This window comes from Balaenoptera ricei, chromosome 19 (genome assembly GCF_028023285.1).
Source record: "Balaenoptera ricei isolate mBalRic1 chromosome 19, mBalRic1.hap2, whole genome shotgun sequence".
NCBI classification, from domain to species: domain Eukaryota; kingdom Metazoa; phylum Chordata; class Mammalia; order Artiodactyla; family Balaenopteridae; genus Balaenoptera; species Balaenoptera ricei.
The window spans coordinates 6,654,373-6,672,006 of record NC_082657.1 but is presented as its reverse complement, the minus strand read 5'-3'; the positions used below and the strand labels follow the sequence as shown (position 1 = coordinate 6,672,006).

At 47.1% G+C, this 17,634-nt stretch overlaps 1 protein-coding gene across 3 annotated transcripts in view; it reads left to right on the top strand.

The window, feature by feature from the left end:
• The window catches only part of MYH14 (myosin heavy chain 14), a 90,859-nt gene that overhangs the window by 24,509 nt on the left and 48,716 nt on the right, over positions 1-17,634 (top strand). For all 3 annotated transcript variants that reach the window (XM_059905890.1, XM_059905889.1, XM_059905891.1), the window contains 7 exons: positions 5,500-5,595; positions 7,878-7,996; positions 9,252-9,404; positions 9,549-9,722; positions 10,033-10,206; positions 12,262-12,376; positions 15,780-15,967. In XM_059905890.1, the coding sequence (XP_059761873.1) occupies positions 5,500-5,595; positions 7,878-7,996; positions 9,252-9,404; positions 9,549-9,722; positions 10,033-10,206; positions 12,262-12,376; positions 15,780-15,967 (1,019 nt within the window). The remainder of the gene's footprint in view (positions 1-5,499; positions 5,596-7,877; positions 7,997-9,251; positions 9,405-9,548; positions 9,723-10,032; positions 10,207-12,261; positions 12,377-15,779; positions 15,968-17,634) is intronic.

Genomic DNA, 17,634 nt, shown 5'->3' with positions numbered 1-17,634 from the left:
TTTCCACAAGGAGTTACGATCCTGGACATGGAGAGGAAAAATTCAGATTTGTTGCACACCCCGGCGTGCCCCGAAAACTATACCAAAACCTTTTTTCTCTGGGGGGCTAGAATTCATGGACCGTAAAATTCGCCACTGTCAAGTATACAGTTCAGTATTTGTAATATATTCACAAGGTGGTGTGAATCATCACTGCAATTTCACTGTCTAATTCCAGAAACTGAGTCTCTTCTCAGCAGTGATCTTTTTTTTGACTACATTTCAAAGGTATGAAATTCAAAACGAACTAAAAGTCTATGATCATTCCAGTGTCCCGGGCTCCCAGGAGGCCACCTCTGTTAGCTGTTTCTTGTGTGTCCTTCAGAGTAAGGCTTCTTGAAGCTGTCAGGCCAGTTACCAACACCACCCCCCTTCTGTTTTCAGGGATTTTTTTAACTTTTTTTTTTTTTTTTTTAATTTATTTTTACCTGTGTTGGGTCTTCGTTTCTGTGCGAGGGCTTTCTCTAGTTGCGGCGAGCGGGGGCCACTCACTATCGCGGCCTCTCTTGTTGCGGAGCACAGGCTCCAGACGCGCAGGCTCAGTAGTTGTGGCTCACGGGCCCAGTTGCTCCGCGGCATGTGGGATCTTCCCAAACCAGGGCTCGAACCCGTGTCCCCTGCATTGGCAGGCAGATTCTCAACCGCTGCGCCACCAGGGAAGCCCTAAACTCTTTTTTTTAAAAAAAAATTTATTTATTTGGCTGTGCTGGGTCTTAGTTGCAGCACGCAGGATCTTCGTTGCAGTATGTGAAATCTTTTTAGTTGCAGCATGCAGGATCTTTTCGTTGTGGCATGGGGAATCTTTAGTTGCGGCATGCAGACTCTTAGTTGCAGCATGTGGGATCTAGTTCCCTGACCAGGGATCGAACCTGGGCCCCCTGCATTGGGAGCGTGAGTCTCAACCGCTGGACCACCAGGGGAATCCCTAACCTCCTTATTTTGAATAATTTCAGATTTACAGAAAAGTTGTAGAGTACACAAAATCGCTGCATACCTTCTCCCAGATTCCTCAAGCGTTACCATCTTGCCACATCTGCTTTATCCTTGTCTATCTTTCTAATTACTTGTTCTGAGCTGTTCGAGAGTAGGGGTATAGCCCAGGGATCCCTTCACCCTTCGTATTTCCGATGACCACTGTCACAAATGACCACAAATGTAGTGGCTTATAACAACACACATTTATTCCCTCACAGTTCTGGAGGTCAGAAGTCAAAAATCATTCTTACTGGTTAAAGTCAAGGTGTCAGCAGAGCTGGTCCCTTCTGGAGGCTCCGGGAAGAATTCGTTTTCTTGCCTTTTTCAGCTTCCAGAGGCCACCCGTATGCCTTAGCTCGTGGCTGTTTTCTCTGTCTTCAAAATGCATCACTCTAGGGACTCCCCTGGTGGTCCAGTGGTTAGAGCTCTGCGCTTTCACTGCCAGGGCTTGGGTTCGATCCCTGGTTGGGGAACTAAGATCCCGAAAGCTACATGGCGCGGCCAAAAAAATTGAAAAAAAAAACCCAAAATGCATCACTCTAACCTCTGCTCATGTGGCCTTCCCCCTCTGCCTCCGTCTTATAAGGACCCTTATGATTATGTTTCGGACCCACCTGGATAATGCAAGATTAATCTCCCGTTTTAAGATCCTTAATTTCATCACATCGGTAAAGTCTATTTTTCCCTGCGAGGTAACATTCACAGGATTCAGGCCGTGGACATTTTGTGGAGAGGGGGCATTACTTATCTTACCGCCCACCCCCCAAATCTGTCTGTGCTTATTTCCTGAGAACATTCTCTGACACAAACACAGTACAGTATCATCATTAGGAAATTAACATTGGCACTATTAGTACTATTATCTAATCCACAGACCTTATGCCAACTTTCCCAATAATGTCCTTTATAGCAAAAAAAAAAATTTTTTAAATTAAACACACACACACACACACACTTCCCCAGTCCAGGATCACACACGTTGCATCTAGTCGTCACACTTTACTCTCCATCCATCTGGAACCAGTCCTGAGTCTTTATCGTTCGTGACCTTGACACTTGGGGAGATTACAGACCAGCTGTTTTGTCAATGTGCATGTGTTTCCTCGTGATTAGATTCAGGTTACGCGTTTTTGGCATGGGTCTCCCAGAAGGGTTCCCCCCTCCACCTTCCGCCCCTCCCTTTTCCTAAGTAAACTTTGTGCAGAAGCTTGCGTAGCATAGACACCAGAAAATGAGCGCGGTGCCAAAGCACCCAGCTTAGGGGAATTTCTGCAAGTGACACCCCATATCACCAGCACCTCGAAGCCCCCTCAAGCCCCTTCCCCTCACCGCAACCCCCATCACCATTATGTCGGCATCTAACAACATGGAGTTGTTTCGCCCGCTCTTGAATTTGGAACAAACAGACCCATACAGTCCGTGCACTTTTGAACCTGGCTTCCTCCTTGCAATCCTGTGAGTGTGAGATCTGTACGAGTTCAGTGAGTGGCCAGAAGGGGGCTTCTGAGGGGCTGGCTCCACTGGGGTGTTCATTTTGTAAAATCTCACTGAGCTGGATGGAGGTGATTTGTGTGCTTTTCTGTGTGTGTGCTCTACGTTCGTACAAACATCCGAATTTTATGCTAAAAGAGGGACGAAAAGGGCTGCACAGCTGTTAAGAATACAGACCCCAGGGTCAGACCGCCAGGTGTGTCTCAGCCATGCCGCTTAAGAGCTGGATGATCTTGGGTAAGTTGATGACCCGAATGTGCCTCGGTTTCCCTGTCTGTCGAATGGGGGTTTTACTGTTTCCCATCGCAAGATGCTATTGCAGGATTCGGCTCAGTGAGTTGTTCCGAAGGTGACATGAGGTCATTTGTGAGTGTTTGGAACAGGACCTGGCACGGAGTAAGTGAAAATAGATCAGTGTCCTTTTCAATCCGTAAATCGTGAAGACTATTCAAGGAGGAACGTGGATGAGGTAGCTGGGTGTTGGCGCTGGTCTGAAGCATCACCACGAAAGCAGCAGACATGAGCCCAGCCTGATGTAGGCGTGTTATATGGTCCACTCCAAGCAGAGGGCAGCTTTGCGGGTGGAGACAAGGAAGCTTTGACACGATGACCAAATCTTGATATAGTTCTGAACAAAACCAAGACCAGCCTTCCCTCGGATTCCTCAGTGACTACACTCCTGGAAAATGCACTGTGTATTAAAACCAAACACAAAACACTTTGTGTGTATACATAAAGCAGCTGGGATTAGTCTCAGAGCATTCCAAACCATGATTTCACAGACGTGAATGTCCTCTGGGACGTTTCGCGATCAGACGGAATGTGAGCAACTCTTTGTGATACAGAAGGGCATCTCCTCTGGTCCCCACCTGCCCGGTCTCTGTGGCATCCAGAAACGTTGCCAGGGTGGCCCCCATCCCTATGCTAACCAACCCCTGCACGTTCCCGAGACGTCCTCTAGGGGGCAGCATTGCCCACTCATGGCGAGATTTCTAGACGCTTTGCGTAGACGTGCAAATATTAATACAATCGATCTTCTTTTACGGTGTCCCAGTTGGAGAATTCACCTACACACGACATTTATTCGTAACCCCCAAACCAACAATCCTGGTGCTTTTGTGGTCATTGCGGTCATTCATACAGGAGTGAAGGTTTTGAGTTGCCCAGTGTGCACCCAACTGAAGTCTCACGGGGTGACATTCTGCCTTCTTGTTCCAGCCCACACTGTAAACCACTGTCCTTTCTACAGTCTGTTGAGTGCCACGCTTTTCACTTTTGGGGTGCTTTTTGGTTGGTGATTTCACTGTCTGAAATGTCCCCCTAAATGTAGTGCTTAATGCTGTCCGGTGTCCCTAAGAGCAGGAAGGCTGTGATGTGCTTTACAGAGAAAATACGTGCGTGAGAAGAGCTTCCTTCAGACTCCAGTTATAGCGAATGCTGGCTGTGAGTTCAATGTGAATCAATGCTATATATCAGATAAGATGTCTTTTAAAAAAATTTTATTGTAGTTGATTTACAATGTTGTGTTAATTTCTGCTGTGTACCAAAGTGACTCGGTTCTATATATATGTGTGTGTGTGTGTGTGTGTGTGTGTGTGTGTGTATTCTTTTTCATATTCCTTTCCATTATGGTTTATCACAGGATATTGAAGAGTGTTCCCTGTGCTCTACAGTAGGACCTTGTTGTTTATCCATCCTATACACACTAGTTTGCATCTGCTAATCCCAAACCCCCACTCCTTCCCTCCCCTACCCCCCACCCCTTGGCAACTACAAGTCTGTTCTCCGTGTCTGTGAGTCTGTTTCAATTTCATTGATATGCTCATTTGTGTCGTATTTTAGATTCCACATATAAGTGATATCATATGATATTTGTCTTTCTCTTTCTGACCTACTTCGCTTAGTATGATAATCTCTAGGTCCATCCATGCTGCTGCAAATGGCATTATTTCATTCTTTTTTATGGCTGAGTAGTATTCCATTGTATATATGTACCACATCTTCTTTATCCAGTCGTCTGTCAATGGACATTTAGGTTGCTTCCATGTCTTGGCTATTGTAAATAGTGCTGCTGTGAACATAGGGGTGCTTGTATCTTTTCAAATTAGAGTTTTGTCTGGGTATATGCCCAGGAGTGGGATTGCTGCAATTCTATTTTTAGTTTTTTGACGAACCTCCATACTGTTTTACATAGTGATGCACCAGTTTACATTCCCATCAGATAAGGTGTCTTTAAACAGAAACACACATAAACCAAGGTGATGCATTGATCAGTTGATGAAAATGTGACCAGAGGCTCCCAGGAACCAAACCTGTATTCCCCCACAGGAGCATTTGTTCACATTCGATAATTCAGTGTTTCAGGTGACCCTATAGAACATAATTACCAAGAATAAGGAAAATTGACTGACCTTGACATTTTCTGCCTTTTTTTTTTTTTTGCATAGATAGTGGTTGCCATATACACCATTCTGCACCTCGAATTTTTTACTCGATATTTTAGAAATCTTTCCATATTGCTAAAGATCTTCCTCATTCATCTCTCTAAGTTCTTTTAAATCTTCTATGCATTGCTCTATGAGATCTCTCATGCCACGCGGTGTGGCCAAAAAATTAAAAAATAGAATAAAATACAGAATTCATTTATCCATTCATGTATTTAAGACCTGCTTGGTGTCAGGTGGTGGTATAATTGGACATAAGGTTTTTGAGCTAGATTTCTTTTTTTATTATTTTATTTTTTTAATTGAAGTATAGTTAATGTACAGTGTTGTGTTAGTTTCAGGTGTACAGCAAAGTGATTCAGTTATACATATATATACATATATCTATTCTTTTTCTGATTCTTTTCCATTATAGGTTATTACAAGATATTGAGTATAGTTCCCTGTGCTATACAGTAGGTCCTTGTTTAAGCTAGATTTCTAAGGGGCTAGTTCAGACCACGTGTCAGGACCCTGAGCCTCGCTGATCTGTGTTTCTGCTGCCCCTTAGCCATGCTGCGGATGGTCTCGGCCGTTCTCCAGTTTGGCAACATTGTCCTGAAGAGAGAACGGAACACCGATCAAGCCTCCATGCCTGACAACACAGGTACCACCGCATGGCCTGCTACCCACCCACGTACAGAACATCCTCCCTCCCCAGCCAGACCCACCTCCCACCCAGGACCACCCTGATTTCCTGCCCTTTGCTGAATCTTTACCAAGATAACACCGTCCACTCTTTTCTTGATTATAAAAAGTGTGAGCTCCGCTGAAAATTTGCACAACACCAGTGTGCCAAGGTGGAAGGGGGCGCGGACAGCAGGACCCTCCATCATCCCAGCCCCTCCCAGAAAACCACCATTAGCACTGGGCATATCTCCTCCTGGCCTCTGTGCTCTGCATATATATACCTTTTTTTTTTTTTTTGCCTTTCAGCAGAAGTATAGTTGATATTCCTTTTTTTATCAAAATGGAAATAGCTCTGCTTCTTTATTATTATAAAATAATACAATCTGAATGGGAAAGAAAATATGGCAAGACAGAGGAGTATAAAGGCAGGGAAATTACCCATAATGACTGCTAACATTTTTGGGGGCATTTTTCTCTGGGCTTTGTTGTTCTACGTCTGTATCAATGTGGAAATAATTATCACAGAAATGGAATCGTGCTTCACACCGCCTTCCCCTCGAGATGGGAAGAGCTTTCTGTCCTGATTATGAAACCCTACGGGCTATTTTCAAAAGCTGTACAACACAGAACATATGAAGGAAGGGGCATCTCTCACGATGTCACTGATCTGAGCTATCCCTGTGACATCTGGGGGCCAGGTTCACACACCCAGCAGGCGTGCCATACATACTCACTCATTCATTTGATTTACAAAATTGGGGTCAGACCTCATAAACTGTTTTGAAACCTGCTTTTTTCCCCCCCTTAATGCAATGGGGGTAACTTTTCAAGGTTATTAACTAGAACTCTACTGGGGTTTCTTCACCTGGGTTCTGTGAGGAGAACTGTATGTCAGTATAATTAATCTCCTTTGGAATCCCGTGTATTTCATTTTCTGCATTTGCAAACATTAATCGGAGAAGCAGCCCCCAGGCTCCACCGGCTGGCAAAGTACACACCAAGGGCTTAGAACCCCGTTAAGTCACCCTGTTACTGGCAGCATAGTACTCCGTGCTGTTTTTTCAGTTTTTAAATATTCCCATATAATGCAAAATCACTGTAGAAGAATTAGAAATTGCAATTGCATCAGAGGGAGAGAGAGAGAGAGATTGATTTAAATCCTCATCACCTCTCAGAAATAACCACTGTTGACATTTTAATGTGTCTCCTCTACAGTGTTTTTCTCTTTTGCTGGAGCTGAGTACTTGTAGTAACTATCTTCCTGTGACGCAAGTGATAGAGGCTCAAAAACACTTCTTAATGATCATTTTAATTCAGAGGCGAAAGAAGAAATACACCTGCCCACACAGCCCTTCCTCCATGTTCTGCTAAAACAGCTATTCACATTTTGGCAATTTTTTTTTTTCCTACAAAAATAGGGAAGAGCAATGAATTTTTAAAGAGTTCTTTTAGGTTTGGCCACCTCACTGAACTCATATTCCAAGAGTTTTCCCCCAGCATTTTATTGAGACATTTTCCAACATACAGAAAAGTTCAAAGAATTTTATACCGAACACCCAGATCCACCACCAAGATTCTACCCCTGACATTTTACTACACTTGCTTTATCGAATATCTTTCCATCCTCTGTTCATCCATCTCCTTTTCTGGCGCATTTCAAAATCGCAGATATTGGCACAGACCCTTCAGCCTGTGTATCATTTACTGGCATCCAATATTTGTTTACAGTTCTTTCACGGACTTGAAGAGAAACATACAAATCATGAAATGTACACATCTTAAGTGTACCGTGTAATAATTTATAATACTAATTTTTTATGTATTAAATAATAATTATTTATAATGCTTATATTATTAATTAGTAATAATAATGTTATAAATAATTATTATTTATAATAATAGTATTTAGTGACTGCAGAACATTTGTTCAAATGGATGCACCCTGACTCTCTAACCAACCCCTAGCTGTTGGACATTCGGGTTGCCTCCTGGTTTTTTCTCCATTGTAAACAATGCTGTGATGAACATCCTCCTAGTCTAGCCTTTGCCCACATCCAGAATTATTTTTGCCAACTTAGGGTTCCAGGAGGAGAATTATTGGGCCGGAGAATGCACACACCTTTAGGACCCGTAACGCCTCTGGCGGGGAAAGGCTGGTGTTCCACCAGCAGTGGGGGGTGACACCCTCTCCCCTGTCCCCCAGTCTGCACCGTCCCCACCTCCCAGTGCTGACCGCATCTTGGTGCCTCTCGCCCTCAGCTGCGCAGAAGCTCTGCCGCCTCCTGGGCCTGGGGGTGACAGATTTCTCCCGCGCCCTGCTCACCCCCCGCATCAAAGTTGGCCGGGACTACGTGCAGAAAGCACAGACCAAGGAACAGGTGGGCAAGGCTGGCGGCAGGCGGGCAAGGCTGGCGGCAGGCGGGTGCACGGAGGGCCCTGGATTTTTAAGCAGCTTATGCCCGTGTTTTCTCGCTCACTCAACAAACTTTTGCTGAGTGTCTGTTCAGTTACCGACTCTGGTCTAGGCGCTAGAATAAAGGCAGTCATGGAAACAAAGACCACGCCTTCAGGGAGCTCAGGCTGTAGTAGGGAATCAGAAAATAAAAGAAGAAACAGGTGCTTTCTTCAAAGGAGGGGATTGGGGTGCTCGGGAAAGTCTTCTCGGCAGAGGCGACATTTGAGTAGAGACTTGGATGGTTCAAGACAAAGGGAATAGCATGTGTAAAGGCCCTGGGGCTGGAACAAGCTTGGCGAGTTGGGAACATTAAGGAGATCAGTGAGGCTAGACAGTGGGGGAGAGGGTGGTAGAAGCTGCAGTCAGAGAGGTTGGAAGGGGACAGATCACACGAGGTCTTAGGAGCCACAATAAGGAGGTGAGTTTTATGCAGAGTGCAGCAGGAGACCAGTGAGGATTTAAGCCAGGGAATAACTTGGTTCAGTTTGTCTTTATAAAGATTCCCTTGTCTACTGTGTGGAGAATTGGGTCCAGGGGGCCCCAGTGGAAGCCATGAGACACAAGGAGGCCGCTGCCATAGTCCAGGCAAGCGATGATAGCAGCACAGAGAAGGGTGGTGGCAGTGGGGGTGGGGAGAGGTGAACACAGACTAGATGTTTTCAGAATTCCAGTTTTGGGGCAGAGGCCTCTCCCTGACCCCAGGCTGGGCTCTCGAGGTGCTAGGACAGAGAAGGCACAGTGAGGGATATGAGATTGGGGATCACACTGGCCTGGGTTCTGCTCTCAGTCAAGGTACTGTTGATAGGATCCATTTTACAGATGAAGACACTGAGGCACAGAGAGGTTTATTCACATGCCTGAGGTCACACAGCCTCTAAGTAGCAGAGCTAGGATTCCAATCTAGGTGTTGGTCTCCAGATTCCACCCTCTTACCTGTCCTGCCGTGGAAATTGGTTCAAGGGTTGGGTGGAATATTTATGAACTAATGTGCCCCCAAGCACCTTCACACAGTGCCCGACGCACAGTAGGGCATCACTAATGATCTACTGTTGTTAATGTCACTGCTCTTGATGAACCATGATGGGGCTCCGTCCACACCCATGTCTCCTTGCCGGCAGGGTGGGGTCGGAGGGCACTGATGGGCAGGCTGGGCCCTCACTGTGTGCCCTGACCTGCAGGCTGACTTTGCGCTGGAGGCCCTGGCCAAGGCCACCTACGAGCGCCTCTTCCGCTGGCTGGTCCTGCGCCTCAACCGAGCCCTGGACCGTAGCCCCCGCCAAGGCGCCTCCTTCCTGGGGATCCTGGACATCGCCGGCTTTGAGATCTTCCAGGTCTGCGCTTTGTGCCTGGCTGGGGGCTGGGAGGGCTGCATCACGCTGGCCCTGTCCCCCCTCTCTCTGGGTCCCTGTCCCCCCCAGGTTCCCGCCCCCTCCGGGTCCCTGTACCCCTCTTTCATGTGTCTCTCCTCCCCACAGCTGAACTCCTTCGAGCAACTCTGCATCAACTACACCAACGAGAAGCTGCAGCAGCTCTTCAACCACACCATGTTCGTCCTGGAGCAGGAGGAGTACCAGCGCGAGGGCATCCCCTGGACCTTCGTCGACTTCGGCCTCGACCTGCAGCCCTGCATCGACCTCATCGAGCGGCCGGTGAGCCCGCGGCTGCTCCACCCTCCGCGTGACCTTGGTCCAGCTCCTCACCCCACCCGGCCTCAGGCCTCTCCTTCCGTTAAATGGGGAAAACGGCATAGATCTGTGTGGCTGCTGGATGATTAGAACCCAGAACATGCCTGCCACAGGGCGTGGCTCGAATCAAAGGGCTAATCGATCGCTATAACGGTTGTTCTCGTGTTTGCTTGTAGGTCCCAAGTGGCACAAGAACTAAAAATTAGCAGCAACCTAAGTGTCCAGTATTTGGGGATCTGACTTAACTCTTCTGCCCTCCTCTGTTAATGGTCAGGCCAACCCCCCTGGGCTCCTGGCTCTGCTGGATGAGGAGTGCTGGTTCCCGAAGGCCACAGACAAGTCCTTTGTGGAGAAGGTGGCCCAAGAGCAGGGTGGTCACCCCAAATTCCAGCGGCCAAGGACTCTGCGGGATCAGGCCGACTTCAGCATCCTGCATTATGCGGGCAAGGTAGGGAGCAGGGGCCAGCCTTGGGGGCTGTGGGTGGGAGTGAGGATGAAGGGAGGGTGCAGAGGGAAAGCAGGGGCCACCTGGTGTCCACTGGGACAAGTCACAGCCAGGCCAGGGGTAGGAAAGCCCATGGAGGAGTGAGGACTCTGTCTGATGAAGTCAGCAAAGGCTTCCTCAAGGAGGGGATATTTGCAGTGTGTTTTGAGAGATGGATAGGAGTTCACCAGAGAACTGGTGAACTGGAGAATTAGGTGCATTTTATTCACTCATTTGGCCAACATATGCCTTTTGTGAGCTCAGCCCTGTGCTGAGCAAAGCTGGGGACCCACGTCAGATATGATTCTGTCCTCACAAAGTTCCTTATCTGGGAGGGAGATGAAAACAGACCATCGGGATATAAGGCCGATAAGTGCTTTAATGGGGCCAGCTATGGATAGTGTCAAAGTCCAGAGGAGGAATCCCAGGGAAGGTCTCACAGAGGAGAGTGATGCTTGATCTGAACTCTAAATCAAGGGTCAGCAAACATTTTCTGTGAATAGTTTCAGTTCTGTGGGCCAGTCTCTGGCACAACTACTCAAATCTGCCACGAGAGCACGAAAGAATCCACAAGTTCACACATAAATGAAGGCCGTATTCCAATGAAACTTTATTTATTTTATTATTTTTAAAAATATTTATTTATTTATTTAAATTTATTTATTTATTTTTGGCTGCATTGGGTCTTTGTTGCTGAGCACGAGCTTTCTCTAGTTGCGGCAAGCGGGGTCTGCTTTTCGTTGTGGTGCACGGGCTTCTCATTGCAATGGCTTCTCTTGTTGCAGAGCACAGGCTCTAAGCACACAGGCGTCATGGCGTGTGGGCTCAATAGTTGTGGCTCGCAGGCTCTAGAGCGCAGGCTCAGTAGTTGTGGCACACGGGCTTAGTTGCTCCGCGGCATGTGGGATCTTCCTGGACCAGGGCTCAAATCCGTGTCCCCTGCATTGGCAGGCTAAGTCTTAACCACTGCACCACCAGGGGAGTCCTATTTATTTATTTTTGGCTGCGTTGTGTCTCAGTTGCCACACCCTGTGCGGCCTCTTTGTTGTGGCGGGCGGGCTTACTTGGCCCGCGACACGTGGGATCCTAGTTCCCCAACCAGGGATTGAGCCTGCGCCCCCTGCATTGGAAGGCGGATTCTTAACCACTGGACCACCAGGGAGGTCCCTAAAACTTTATTTATAAAAGGAAGTGGATTTGGCCTGTGGGCCATTGTTTGCCAATCCCTGGTCTAAATGATGAGTAGGGACTTCCCTGGTGGTCCAGTGGGTAAGACTCCATGCTCCCAATGCAGGGGGCCCGGGTTCGATCCCCACTCAGGGAACTAGAGCCTGCATGCCACGACCAAGACCTGGTGCAGCCAAATAAATAATATTTTAAAAAATAATAATAAAATAAATGATGAGTAACCTGTAGCCAGAAAAGAACGGGTGGAGGGAACAGCATACACAAAGGCTGGGGGGTAGGAGACCCATGTGTTCTGTTCTAGAACTCAGTTGTTTTCCAAACATTTGCTAAGATTTCCTGTGTGCCAGGTCCTCTGCTGGCTGTGAGTCAGACTCAGGCCCTGGCCTCTGGGAGCCACTGTCCGGTGGGGGGGGAACGCGTGCAGGGAATCGTGGTGGTCAAGACTGTGACTCCGTGGAAGGGAGCTGGCCGTGTGAAAATCCACGGAGAGGGAATCACAGGTGGCGGGAACGGCAGGGGTCACAAGCCTGAGGTGGAAACGAGCTTGCACGTTTGAGGACCAAAGTGGCTAAATGAATAAGGAAAGAAGTGTTGGTGGATGAGGTTCTAGAGGTGGGCAGAGTCCTCTTAAGGGAAGTACAGAAAGGGAGAGGGACCATGCTTGCGGGTGGGTGCAGTTCAGGATACGGACACAAGGTGTCCACCAGTGCTCTCTCCTGAGTGGTGAGCCCCAGAGCTGGGAATCTCAGAGCTTCTGGGAGGCTCCTTGGGAAATCAGCAGTGTTGGTGAACCCCCCATCCCACCGCCCTCCTCTGCCCAATTTCATTCAGGTTGACTACAAGGCCAGTGAGTGGCTGATGAAAAACATGGACCCTCTGAATGACAGTGTCGCAGCCTTGCTTCACCAGAGCGCAGACCGGCTAACGGCAGAGATCTGGAAAGACGGTGAGGACCCGCTTCCCCAGGCCCTGTCCCTGGAGCTCTGTGCGTCCCTTCTCCCAGCTCACAGTGTGAACACTTTTGTTCCAGAGTCTGAGTTCTGAACCTGAGTTGTCTGCTCAGAGGCAGAACTGGTGCCAGTAAGCCAGACAGCCTTACAGTAGTGATTCCAGTTAGTGATTGATTGATTGATATCTCAAACCAGCATCACACTCAATGATAAAACACCCCCCCTTAATCAGAAACAAGACAAGGATGCCCACTGTCAACACTGCTGTGAAACACTGTTTTGGCGATAATAGTTTATGCAATCAGACCAGAAAAAGAAATAAGTATATGAATATTCAAAAGGAAGCAACGAAGTTATTAATTGTAGATGGCATATGATCCCTAAAAAAAAAAAAAAATCAGGAGATTCAACTGAAAAAGAATTAATAACAACAAGAGAACTCAGAAGGGCAGTATTTACAGGTTAGTCAACTTTTGGGCTTTGCTTTCATTGATCTCTCCCTAAGTTCCCTTCAGGGATTCAGGGAAGAAAAAAAGCAAAAACTGAGGTATAGTTTTGGAGTTTTCCTGCTCCAATAAGGCCCATGTGAGTTTGGCCATCAGTCTTTTCAGACTGACACTTTCAGACCAGCAAGCCCTGTCCATTCTTGCCCTCCATCCTTAGAGGAGGTTTGAGAGATGATTTTATAAAACTGACAGAACCAGCATCTTGGTTTCCTGATTCTGGGTTTCCAGAATCTGTCAGTTTGCCTTAATCTTTTATTGAAGTGAAAAGCATAGTAGTAGAAGCGCCAGCCCATGCAATTAGACAAGAGAACAAAATAAGCAAGATGAGTCATTCCCAAAACAAACTCACAGAGCGAAAGGGCATAGCACACCTTGATATGGTGAGCTGATTTTAGACAGAGAAATTTGATGTTAGTATCTCATATAGTTTATACAAGAGGGATTGAAAAGCATTGTTTGATGTTCAGTAACAGAACCAGATTCTGCTGAGAATCATCTCCTTCAGACTGAAAATCTTCCCCATCAACTTCTTTAAAATTTGTGCCATCTTCATGGGCACATGATGTTCCCCCTAATCCTTCACGTGCTCCACCCTGTATATGCTTGGCTCTCAAAGTGTTCCAAGAGAGAAAGTAGAAGTGGCAAAGCCTCTTGAGTCCTAGACTGGAACCCCACAGAGTATTATTTCCTCCACAATTCTCCTGAACAAAGCAAGTCACAAGGCCAGCCCAGATTCAAGGAGCTGCAAGTCACAGAGAGGGGTGGGGGATTGGGGCCATTTCTGCATCAGTCTCTACTACAGCTGCCCTGAGCCCAGAGTTGGCTTTGCTTTCGGGCATCCTGACAGCCCAGAGTTGGGTACCCAGCATCCTGGCAGCCCAGGGGAAGAGGCAAATGAGACAAGCTCTCTTCAGAGAGGCAAACACAACAAGCTGGGTGGGAGCCTTGAGTTAGTCCTTGAGCTTCCTGGCGGCCAGGGCAAAAGGGGATACCTAATAAAACAGATACAGACTCACCCTCTAGGGAGAGAGGTTTTTTCCCCCCGGGTATTAAATTCTCAGAGGACATTCGCCCTTTCAACCAACACTGATGCCCTCACTAGTCAACATAAAGCTGAACAGGACAGTCTCCCTGGCTTTAAAAGTTCATGGCCAGGATCAGGTTTCTCCTCCTGCTTTGCTCTGTGCTGTTGACTAATAACCCTTTCTTCTTTTTTCTTCTTGCCTCTTCTCATGCTGCTCCCTTTGCATCTCCCATCCCATCTCCCTGCCTCTCCCCCCATCTGTCCTCACCCCCACCCAGAACACGGGGGCTTGCAGCAGTTCTCTTTCCTTGGCTCCTTCCCACCGTCGCCCCCAGGATCTTCAGGGAGGCACGGCTCTGCCATTTCTCCGTCAGGGGGTGGGTGTTGCTGTGCATCAACGGGTGAGATTTGCCAGACAAGGAGGGTGGGCCCTTTGGACCGGTAACCTGGTTTTGAACGTCTGTCCCCTTTCCTTGCCATACAGAGATCCCTCCCTCTTCTTTCCCGTCCGCACCCCTTGTTGGCTCCCTTAGCAGTTTCCAGACTCTTTGTAACAGCACAAGGCCTTCTTCTAACTAAACCGCATGTCAAAGTACAAACAATTGTGATAGTATCAGCTGGCATTAATTGAGCCCATACTATGTGCTGTGCACTGTGCAAAGCCCTTTTACCATTATTAACACATGGAATCCTCCGAACAACCTAATCAGGCAGCTGTTAGTACTCTTACCCCTGTTATACAGATGAGGACATGGAAGCACAGAGAGGTTAAGTCACCTGCCTGTGGTCACACAGCCAGTAAGGGACAGAGCTGGGATTTGAACCCAGAGCCTCTGCTCTTACCTGTGCTATAAGAACTTAATAAATGAAAATTATCCTTTTGATAATAACTAGGAGCATGGCGGTAGGAGAGAGACTTGAACCTGGGGAGGAGAAATGCCATATCTGAGCCCCCACTGTGTGCCAGGCACTGCCCTCAGAGCGAGTTATCTAGTTGACCCTGATAACCCTCATGATTGGGGATTGCAGGCCATCAGATTCTGCCCCAGCTGCAGGTCCTTGAGAAACTGGGAATGATTCAGTACATAGAATTTGAGACAAAGGAGTGCGTATTTCTCACTAGTTGAAGTGACAGCATCAAATGACAATAGGGAAAAAAAATTATCATGAAATCAGGCCTTTCTGGGGAAATGGTGACTATGGAGGCAGTTTGCCTTATTTTATTGTATGTTTTTTCATTTCTTTTTGTCTTTTTAATTTTTTGCCTTATTTTAAATATTGCCTTATTTCAAATATCATAATAAAACCAGACTTCATTACATTTTTTTTTCTTTTTTTTTTTTTCATTACATTTTTAATGTGACATTGTTTCAAGTTCCTGAAAATGCAGCTGTGGTTATCGCCCTTTTCCCTCTCTGTGCCTCAGTTTCCTCATCTATAAAATGGGAACGATTTTTATAGGCTTATAAATAAGCCGATGTATGTCAAGTGCTTTGAGTAGTGCCTGGCAGAGAATAAGTGCTAAGGAAGCATTTGCTATCTTCATCATCATCATTTGCTGATAAGGAAAATGGAAAAGAAGGGTCAGAGACCAGGGTTCGAGAAGATTCATACTGCCCGGGTTCAGATCCTGGGTCTTCAGATCCTAAGCTGTGTAGCCTTGGGCTCAGTCTTCCATCTTTCTGAGCCTCAGTTTGCTGGTCAGTCCAATGGGCTGATAATACCTACCTTACTAGGCTGTGAAAGGTGTTTCATATGTAAAATGCCAGGTCCTATAAATAATAAGATCCTTGACCTTTGGCCAACCCAGCCCCCTAAAACTGACCTTTGACTTTATTCTCTCTCTACATCTGTTTCCTCCTCCCACAGTGGAGGGCATCGTGGGGCTGGAGCAGGTGAACAGCCTTGGGGATGGCCCGCCTGGTGGCCGCCCACGCCGGGGCATGTTCCGGACAGTGGGACAGCTCTACAAGGAGTCCCTGAGCCGCCTCATGGCCACACTCAGCAACACCAACCCCAGCTTCGTCCGCTGTATCATCCCCAACCACGAGAAGAGGGTGAGTGACCCAGCCCGGGGAGGGAAGGCAGCTCTGGCAGTGGGTAAGGTCCCAGTTGCTGGCTGTGGCTGGAACCATGTCTGGCCCCAGGCTCACTTCTTACTGGCTGTGTGACCTCGAGCAAGTTGTTTTCCCTCCCAGGCTCAATGCCCTGTTAGGAAAATTCATTCATTCATGGGACTTAAGTTTTACTGAGCACCTACTAAGTGCCAGGTAGTGGGAATACAGTGAAGTCAGGGGGGGCTCCCTGGAGAAGGTGAGGTCTGAGCTCGGAAGGATAAGTGGTATTCTAAGCAGAGAACAGCTTGTGCAAAAGCCCAGTGGTTGGTTGGAGCATGAAAGGTACAAGGGATGGAAAAAAGACCCCTGGAGCCGGGAGTGTCATGTAAGTGTGGGGAGACCATGCCTGGCCTCCCAGGCCACCAATAAGTTTTCTTGTTGGGAAAATCAGAGAATAGGCCCTGTAGAGAAGGGTCAGCATAGTAGAAGGTGAAACTAGGTGCCTGGGGCTTATACTGTCCTCAGAAAGTAGGAGCTGTGGTTATTGAGTAGGTGGATCTGTGTGTGTCTGTGTGTCTCCTTTCTCATAGCTGTAAATACCATATTTTATCAAATCTAAGACACATTTATTGTGACATCTTAGCATCTCTGAAGTTGGGATGTGGCTCACAATCAAAGGCCTGTCAGAGTTTAATTGACAAGAGTTTTTCTTTCTTGGTAGTATATAAGATAACAGTGTGTTTTACAATCGATAGTGGCTTTTATTTGATGAAATATGGCATACATGGACTCAGCCACTTCTCCAAGGAGCCTTGGTCCTTTTAAGTGGAGAATGGTGCTTACAGTCTAAGATCTGGGTGCTAGGTGTGCTCAGTGGTATCAAGGTGTCACTCCCAGGACCGCTCAATAAATAGAGCTATGTACATACACACTAATGTATATGCATGCATACACATATGTGTATACATGTACACACATATATGTGTACACACACTTGCATCTATGTTTATTTCTATAACTATCTTTATATATTGAAAACCATGAGTTCCCACCAGTATGTCAAGTTCCAGTCCAACATCTCTTTTTAGCAACAGTCAGATCCTGTAATATAGCACACATTTACTAGTTTTCTCAGTCCCCTTTTATGTAATCAGTCTCCTGACCTTGCTAGGCACCTCCCCACTCAAGCCTGCCAAATGTCTTGTTGAAGGGTGGAATGGAGGAAGGAAGGATAGAAGGAAAGAAGGAAGGAAGGGAGGGAGGGAGGGAGGGAAAAAACCAAAATGTTACTGTGAGACCATCCTATATATTATTTCCAATTTCCAGCTATTTTCAGCCATTTCCTTGGGGCTCTTTTGAGAGAGCCACTAAGATGGCTTAAGCAAAAGTGAGAATGTATCAGGAATTCCCTGGCGGTCCAGTGGTTAGGATTCCACGCTTTCATTGCCGAGGGCCCGGGTTCCATCCCTGGTTGAGGAACTAAGATACCACAAGCCACAGGGCACGGTCAAAAAAAAAAAAAAAAAAACGTGAGAATGTATAGATTCACAGGCACAGTTGGATCCAGGTGCTCAAACGGTGACGTCAGGAATCTTTTTCCTTTGCTTGGCCCTGCTTTTCTATGTGTTGCCTCCTCTCTGATGAAGCTCTGTCTCCATTCTCAGGGT